This window comes from Orussus abietinus, unplaced genomic scaffold (assembly GCF_000612105.2).
Source record: "Orussus abietinus isolate OABI.00-Male unplaced genomic scaffold, Oabi_2.0 scaffold89, whole genome shotgun sequence".
NCBI lineage: Eukaryota > Metazoa > Arthropoda > Insecta > Hymenoptera > Orussidae > Orussus > Orussus abietinus.
The window spans coordinates 343,390-352,082 of NW_019394246.1; the positions used below are offsets into that span (position 1 = coordinate 343,390).

Sequence of the window (8,693 nt, forward strand, 5' to 3'; positions counted from 1 at the left end):
TATTATTACGTGCACGTCAACGAGAAACCCCGACGAAAGTGAAATCAGCCAAAGATGCGGAGCGGAAGTAGTTCGATCGAGTTTTTCGGGGAATTTTCGAGCCGGTCAATAGTTGTTCCAACCGAAGGCGTGCTTTCACCGTTGCGTAAGAAAGTTTTGGCCTTTGGAGTAAGTGTAACACTTCCGTCACGTGACGTGTCCCGAGTACCAAGTGTTCCTTCAAACACTTTTCTTCGTCTTAATGACTGCGTCGTGAAGTCGTTTCAGTCCATCCTCGACATTCCTTGGTCGTCGAGCGAGGTACCACTTTCGACATAGTTCAAACATTTTTCTCCTCGATCTCTATTGAAAAGATCATTTGACAATTTGTCCCGCGTTATGATTCCCACCCTGATCGATCGGTGAAAGCGATATAATACGGTGACGTAACGGGGACTGCGATATTACCATAACAATTGAAGTTTCGTAAGTTAGTTTTAATCGTCATCGAGTACCTGGAAAAATGTCATCTTCGTCGGAACGTTGTATTACCGAATAAGTACGCGGCGGATATTAACGTCCTCGCTTTCTATGGTGTCCGCCATTTTCCCAGTCACCGGAACGAATTTCTTTGACGCGGATTTATCGTTTCAAGTTTGAGCTATCGTATGCAAATGTCGAGCGGCAACGATGACTTCTTTTTGACTCGAAGGTAGGTACGCTTCCAACGAGTCGAAAGTTCCCCTTTCGAAACCCGCCCGAAGCTTTCGACTACTCTCTCGTAAACGGCGAACGAGACCCGCGCGCATCGAAAGCGAAACTCAAACGAGGAATTGCAGGTTAGGTTCCGGAAAGAGAAGGAAAAAATCTCAATATTCGCGGATCGTCGTTTATTAAAATTATCGAGTCGCTCCAAAGACGAGCGGTGTCAATTTTGACATCGATGATGCGATTCGGGACTTGAAATTGTGCCGTAAAGAAACGATTTTGACGCGCGATCGTTCAAGCAAGGGCCGAATATATTGAGATTATTTCTACGCGATCTTGGCAAATGCCAATGGACCGGCGGAGTCATCGCGTCGCGAAACTATAAAGAATGATTACTTCGACGTTGCGGTCAACGTCCGGCCGGAGTCACCGCGCGTCATCTGCCTCCTGTGAATCAGCCCGAGTCGTTCGGAAGATGAGCAGGAGTAACCTTGACAGTGAACGGCCTCCGGCCGGAGACTGGATCTCGATTCTCGATCTAAAGAGCCCGGTTGCGTCACTCTCGAGGTCGACCGCGCTTCCTCGCGACCCGAGCCGTATAAGAGATATCTAGAGAGGTCCTCGACCGCGAAACTCGGAACCGGAGGATTCCCCGCCTAGGGGAATCCTCCGAAGTAACGGAAATAAATAACGGAACTCACCCAGTCGCCATTTTATTTTCCCCTCCGGGGGATAATGTCGCGAACTCAAGGAAGGGCACGGCGGTCGAGTTTGCAAAAGCAATCGCAAAAGACAACCACGAAAATAATTATTTTACTCGGATAACCTGTCATAATTCCAAGTAAACGTTGCATCCGATTTGTTCGAGTTAAATAATTATGGCTTACTCCGTTAAAAAATGTTACATACCGTACATGCGGGAATTTCCTAAATATATCTATCGGGGTATTTCGCGTGTAGGCTATTTTGCAGGGCTGCGTAAAAAACGAAATTTACGTTAAACCGTGTACAGTTTTTGGTTTGGGCCGAAAGTCTAGAATCTTCAACTAGGTACAGCGAGGAACATGGGTGTCCTTTCCGGGCATACGACGAACGAAGTACACGTAACTCCGAAGAGAAGGCGTTCTCGTTCGACGATGTACAGGTCTTATCCGCCCACGCGAACGTTCTCGCGTCAGCCGGATAATTTATGCGAGTTGTACATACGATACGCAAGAGTCAGGGCCAAGTTCGCAAGACTTCTTTAAGACCGACCTCCGTCTTAAGTGGACCCAACCCGAAGCTAACTAAAATCGCGACGCATTTTTCAAATTCTACCCGGATGCAATTTTGCAACCGTCCAAAAATCCACCCACCTGAGGTGCGAACTTATATCGAGGTTATGCGAACCCGACTTTAATTAGAATCCTACGTCTTTCGGAACATTTTCCTCGATTCAACTTTCACCCTAAATCAATGAATTTTTCTAACTCTAATTTGACATCAAACATCCTTTTCTCCAATGTCGTTAAAGACAGACCAAACCTAATGTACATTAATTGACGTTAAAATGTTGAACGTAATAATCAGATCGGATGTGGATAACGTCCAAATGACTAACAAATTGAAAAGAAAAACCCTTTCCTTCGCAATTTTGCCCCTTTATTTGGAGCGAATAAATATTCTCGAATACTCTCGCATTTTACCGCAACAAGATATAAAGATAAGCAATAAAATGTTGGGATTCATATTTAACATCGCGAAATCGGATACGGATAAGCCGAATGGCGCGCGTTTTGAAAACAGGTTTCCCTTTCGCATCAAAATAGAAATTCCTCCTCCGAGCTTGTGCGTTTACACCGCAGGTTTTACGCGCTCCGACGATTATTTCGAGCGCATAAAACGTTTAGATTCCCGCCCTTTATTCGGGAAAAATTCTCATTCGAGCTTAGCGACTCGAAACCAGACACGAATAAACCGAATACCGCAAATTCCGAAACAGGTTTCCCTTCCTTTCTCTCATAGAAATTCTTTCGTTCAAATTTTACGAATCCATCGGACAAGTAAAATGTAGCGGCCCTTACATTTAATTCGAGTCTTATTTTAAATTAAGCGTTGGAGCGTAAAATCAAATTTTAAACTTTGTAATTTTACGGAACTTTCGCGCGTATTTTTGTCCGCGCACGGGGCATTAATTCGTCCGTCTCGTTTCAGAAAGGCTCGAATTGATAATTTCTCGCCTCTCGGGCCGATAAGAACAACCCGAGATGGCGGCGCCCCTCGAGTAAGACCACCTACGCCCGATACGACCGTCTGCCCTCGATACGACGACTTCACTTTGTTTTACGGGCCCCCCCAGACATTTATTTTCATTGGTTAACGCACATTATTACTTAGGTTATACGCCGGTGCTCCATAAATTACTTTTCGCTTATTTACTGCATCGGCCATTGTTCCTAGCGAGCGTCCATTACGAGGAAAGTGCATACCGACCCATCAACGGCAAATCCAATTATGCTAATTCATGCTAATGGACCTCGATATTTATGATACGTTACCGCAATGACCGACGTTACTTTAATAAGTAATGATGATTGAGATACGAACGCAGCTATTTATTGACCACTCGAGTTACATCTACTTTGAATACTCGTACCGTAAAAGTGTTTTGAAAAATATTACCTGAAGCATCTACGATGCATTGTAAGGTTTTTTTAATAATCCTGAAAAGTTTTTCACTTTTCGAGCGGTAAAGTATTTACTACGATATAAAAGTGATCGTTACGGAATTCGATATAATTGAAACGCTCGGAGCATAAAGATTTCACGTTTACAATTTTTGTATATAGAAAGTGCACGGACTCGATTAAAAACAACCCAAAGAATATTAAAAAAACATTGGGAGTTTAGAAATATCTATCCCGCACATAAGAGTGACGTCCCTCTTTTGCATCGAAAAACGAGTCTCAAAATGTTTCAACGGGGAAGAACGTTCCATTGAATAAGTTTGAGAGAATCCAGAAGTTACCGATAATAATGGGAACCGTTTATCCCGGACATTAGACACGGTTCGACATAACTGTACGGAGGAGTGAGGTATAGTAACTCGCCGCCCACGTTAGCATACTCGCGTCGGCCCGATAATTTATGTGAGTTGTCCTCGCGATACGTAAGAGTCACGGTCAAGTTCATAAACTCCCAGGGAGTGACGTTTTCCATGAATACGTTGAAGAAAATCCCACCACTTTCCGTCCCATTCCGCGCTTCGGGAGAATCGGCCGCGAACGCCGCCCCGATAAGAGCGAGTTCTTCCCGCGTCGATAATTTATGCGAGATGCGAACACATCGCGGCAGGTTCACCGGAGTTTATTAAATGGCGTGTTTTCGAGCACTCGCCGCCCCTTTAGCCGCAAGAACTTGTCAACGAACGAGCTCCACGTTCGAGGGTTGCCTCGCCGGACGCGAAAATTCCTCCTTTCCGTATCTCAACGTATCTCTTTTCCGAAGGATATCAATTGATCGTTCGTCGCTTCTTGCCACCTCCCTGGCGGTATTATTTCCGCACGCAATTATCTCTAAAAAATTAACCGCAAAGAAAATTTCTTCGCCTATGAAATAAATTAATATCATCGGCAAGGATGTTTATGCAGTTCTGGAAATTCCAGATTCTCGTTTACACTAAACGCGGAAGCCGTTTTTTGAGGTTAGATTTGATATAACTTTGCCGGATCGCGGCGTCGGTTTTAGAAAGGAACGATTACATGAATACGTGGTCGCCCTCCGCCCTAAACATTTTGCATAGCGTCCTACTTACCGGTCGTCACCCCAAACGTCCCATTCAATCCGTGCCAAAATTTCGAGGATTTCTCAAAGATCCATCGCGTTCGATCGCACTCCACAAACTGACGCCCCGCGTCGTAAACTGTTGTCAAACACCCCTAGGACGTCAATACTCGAGTCGATTTCCAGGGAATCCAAGATGGCCGCCGATCCCGGGCTACAGGGATGCCGGGTGGTCCGGCTCGTAACGCGGAGATTACCGGGCTTATCCCCAACCAGTTCGCGCCATCCTCGGCACGAAGGTGAGGCGAACCAAAGGTGAACCGATGGGAAGTCGATGGGGAGTCGAAGGTGAGTTAAGGTACGGCAACCGAGGGAGCGCGGAGGTCCCTAGACGGGGCGTCGCGGCCCGCAGTGGTCCCGGCAACAAAAATCCAAAGGAACGGCCCAGGGGCGTAATGACAACGTGGGCGCCGCGGGGTGAAAACGGGCAGAGTATCGCCAGCTATATAAACCCTGACTGGACATTCCCAGGACAAACGCTCCGGGTTCTTCGACTTACCTCCCAGGGACCTCCGCACGCCGCCACGACCGACTCCGACTGACGGCTTTTCACGTTTTTCTCGCTGATCGACATGTGCTCGTCATTGGTAAGATCCTTCGAGGGCGTGGTTTCCTTTATTCGGGGGTTATCGTCGATCCAAGTGGGCGCATCTCTGGAAAAACCCATCGTGGGGGTAATTTTTTTTTTATTCGTGGGTTATCGTGGATGCACGCTTGCGCGCCCCACCACATTTTAACGACGGGTTAATTTCCATTAACCGCCGTTTAGATTAATCGGCCAAATTCGATCGTTTAGCTTCGATTAATCGAGCTTCTATCCAGAAGTTGTATCGATATCTTACGACGAAGCGGATGCGGACGTTTTTATTTCATTTATAATTTCGTAACGTACGCTTGAAAATATTTTATATTAATTCTTAACCAAAGAACTTTACTTCCGGAGACTAGGATCTGTCCGTGCAACTTGGCTGGAACGTTCACGCGTTTAATCCACGATTACCTCGGACGTTAACTTTAACCTACGGGAAGGTAATCAATGATTTAATCGAGGTTGGCGGAATCGGCCATTGGTCGAGCTCTTTGCTTAAATAAATTGTAGACTACTGCGAGTTTGTTCGTTTTTTCCCTTTTTGACGACATCGAGATCGAAGTTGACGCCAAAATCGGCAAGAAGAATATTCGCGTCCGCCATTGCGCAGCGATTTTGCGTCGTCCCGAAGGAGAGCTAACATCCGCGATAACGCAAAGTAGAAACAGCTCCTTGCTTTATTTGCACGGAAATGGACGCACTCGCGCAATGTACACCTACCCACGTGCAAATACACTTACGTTTCCGCAAACGTAACCACGGAGGGCCGCACCGTTTCATTCCGGGCTCGATGCCATAAATCGCGCCCAATATGGCATCCCATCTACGAAGCGTGGTCGAACCTGAACTTCCCAAGACGAGTTGCTTCCGCTTCGTCGGAAAACAACCGATAAAGACGCGCACGAACCATATATGACCGTTAACGAAAGGAGAAAGATTTTTAAGTTGGTAGTAAACGGCATTCAGAAGACTCAATTATTTCTCCCGTATTCGGAAAGAATTTCCGCGAATTTCAAGACGATGCTTTTTCCCCAAAGTCGTCCGAAACTCGCTGAAAATTTGAGAGGAAATTGCAAACGGACAATGGGACGTTTCGCCTTCGGTTGCAGATCGTCACCCTGATGGCGTTGGCTGCAGCTGCACGCGCGGCCATCCTGAGTCCCCCGGTGGCCTTGCCCGCAGTTACAGTGGGCAAAGACGGGGAGACGTTCGACCCCCACCCGCAGTACAGCTACGGATACGACGTGCAGGACGCGTTAACCGGCGACTCGAAGACGCAGCACGAGACTCGAGACGGCGACCTGGTCAGGGGAACCTACTCCTTCGTCGAGGCTGACGGAACTCGCAGGGTCGTCGACTACACCGCGGATTCGCTCAACGGATTCAACGCCGTCGTTCGCAAAGAGCCCGTTCTGGTCGATGCCGCGGTCGTTGCACCTGCACCCGTGGCCGCAGCTGCAACGGTGACGTCCGAGCACGCCGAGGTCAAGGTCGCCCACGCACCTGTCGCGGTCCACGGGCTGCATTCGTGGGCGCCCCTACCTGCAGTTGCCCTTGCACATGCACCCGTTGCCTTTGCCGGCCCGCTGGCTTTCGCCAGGACGCACTTCGGATACGGACTCGTCAGGACCCCCTTCGGCCTGGCCTATCACTAAATCCGGATACCCCGGATCCTCGTAACGGTTCGATTTAAGTATAAGATAGTTCCACGACTTAAGATTTCGACGAGAGATGGATTGTACGGTTTTTTAACTACTCCTAACTCTTCTCCTCGGCCACGAATTTCTAGATATAGGAAATGCCATTGTCATAATTGTACACTTTTGAACGAATAAAACGCCTCGATCGAAAATTGCTCCCCGGAGAGACCTTCGAAATAGCCACGCCTAACCTTTCGCGATCACGGTTCCCAAAAATGTTGCAACCCAGATTCCTGACCGAAGGTTAACGGGCAATTGACTGGCCGAGGTTGTTTCGTTTACGGCGCGTTAAACCCGACATGGCAATTAGACCCGCACGAGTAGCGGTCCATTCAACGGCTACTACTATTCCCAGGTGAAACGACCGATTCCGCGTAGATCGCGAAGTTCAAGGTATTTCCCCCCGATTCGTTCCTTTGACGCGTTCTTAGTCAATAATCTTGCAACATCTCGTCCCCGGAGAGAACCTCGGTCCGCCACGGCCGAGATCGATGATCTCGATTAAGACCTCGACGGCTAGATGCGGACGCGGGATCAAGGATGCGTAGGTAGACCATCGTAAGAGAGAATCGCGGTTCGTTTATTTACACCTAACGTCACTTAGCGTCAACGAGAGTCTCAAATCGGTCTAGTGGTACGCAGCGTAGGACACGGGGGCGGCATGGGCAGCAACCTTGGTGATGGTCTTGACCGCGACGGTTGCGGGTTCCTTGTTAACGACGGCGTTGAATCCGTTAACGGGGTCGGCGGTGTAGTGGACGACGCGACGGGTGCCGTCGGCCTCGACCAGGGAGTAGCTGCCTTCGACGACGTCGCCGTTGCGGGTCTCCTGCTGGCTCTTGGAGTCTCCGGTCAGACCGTCCTGGACGTCGTAGGCGTAGCTGTACTGGGGGTTCGGGTCGTAGTCGGCGTCCACGGTCTTGACGACGGCTTTGGCGACAGGTGCGGCGTAGGCGACCGGGGCCGCATGTGCGGAATAGGCGACCGGGGCCGCATGTGCGGAATAGGCCACTGGAGCCGCATGGGCGGTGTAAGCCAAGGGGGCGCTGTGCGCAACTGCAGGGGCGGCGTAGGCCAAATGTGCGCTACGAGCAACCGCAGGGGCAGCGTAGCTCAGGGGAGCGGAATAGGCTACCGGGGCATGGGCTACCGCGGGCGCAGAGTACGCCACGGCAGGGGCGGAATAGGCCAGCTGAGCTGCAGGCACGACTCCTGCCCTGGCGACTACCAAACAGGCGGCGACGAGGACGAACTGCAACGTAAACGGTGGTTACGGAACAACGAGAATACGTTCCATTTTTAAAATGGGTTTCAAATAATTTCCATACAAATATACTGCTCGGAAAATTCTATAAAAGCCCCTGTCAACCGTAACGATACCTATGAACTCACGAAGAAAGGAAATATGATGTACGTTTAGGCATACGAGGTATGCAAAATGCACGTATCAGTTATCTCGAATTCTCTAATTTTTAAACGACTTAGGGTCGCTTCTCGCAGGTAGGGTACAAACCTTGAAGGCCATGGTGGATCGATGGGTGATCGATGGGTGATCGGTAGGGATCGAATGATGTCCGGACTCGCAACTCCAAGCTTTTATAGTCGAGTCTGGACCTCGAACACCGATACACGCGGGCAGATTTTGGTAACTGGTTCGATCGTAAGTATACGATGGAGTAGAGGAGAATGTGTGCGTTACGAGGAGAGCAAACCTAGGAGAGAAAGAGAGAAGGATCGCGTTGCTCCACTTGGCAATGTCTCGATCGGGAGGAAAAGGTCATGGAACGCGAGCCCTCGGGCTGCTCGAGAGTTCGATTAATAATTAATCAGATGGAGTATCGAGTTACGCGGGTACACGGGAAATATAATAGGCGCTTTTTTTTCACCGCAGATTC

At 48.9% G+C, this 8,693-nt stretch overlaps 3 protein-coding genes across 3 annotated transcripts in view; 1 reads left to right on the top strand and 2 right to left on the bottom strand.

Moving 5' to 3' along the window:
* LOC105701443 (larval cuticle protein A2B) overlaps nucleotides 1-8,693 on the bottom strand; it is a 46,356-nt gene that overhangs the window by 5,021 nt on the left and 32,642 nt on the right. Inside the window, exon 2 of the mRNA XM_012428182.1 lies at nucleotides 5,009-5,162. Within this exon, the coding sequence (XP_012283605.1) occupies nucleotides 5,009-5,083 (75 nt within the window). The 5' untranslated portion in view covers nucleotides 5,084-5,162. The remainder of the gene's footprint in view (nucleotides 1-5,008; nucleotides 5,163-8,693) is intronic.
* On the top strand, nucleotides 6,220-6,753 carry LOC105701430 (larval cuticle protein A2B-like). The gene has a single exon (XM_012428165.1). The coding sequence runs from the start codon at nucleotides 6,220-6,222 to the stop codon at nucleotides 6,751-6,753; it is 534 nt and encodes a 177-aa protein (XP_012283588.1).
* On the bottom strand, nucleotides 7,427-8,323 carry LOC105701431 (larval cuticle protein A2B-like). Its single transcript, XM_023433281.1, has 3 exons — nucleotides 8,312-8,323; nucleotides 7,978-8,050; nucleotides 7,427-7,827 (listed from the first exon to the last, which is right to left on the bottom strand). The coding sequence occupies exons 1-3, from the start codon at nucleotides 8,321-8,323 to the stop codon at nucleotides 7,427-7,429; spliced, it is 486 nt and encodes a 161-aa protein (XP_023289049.1).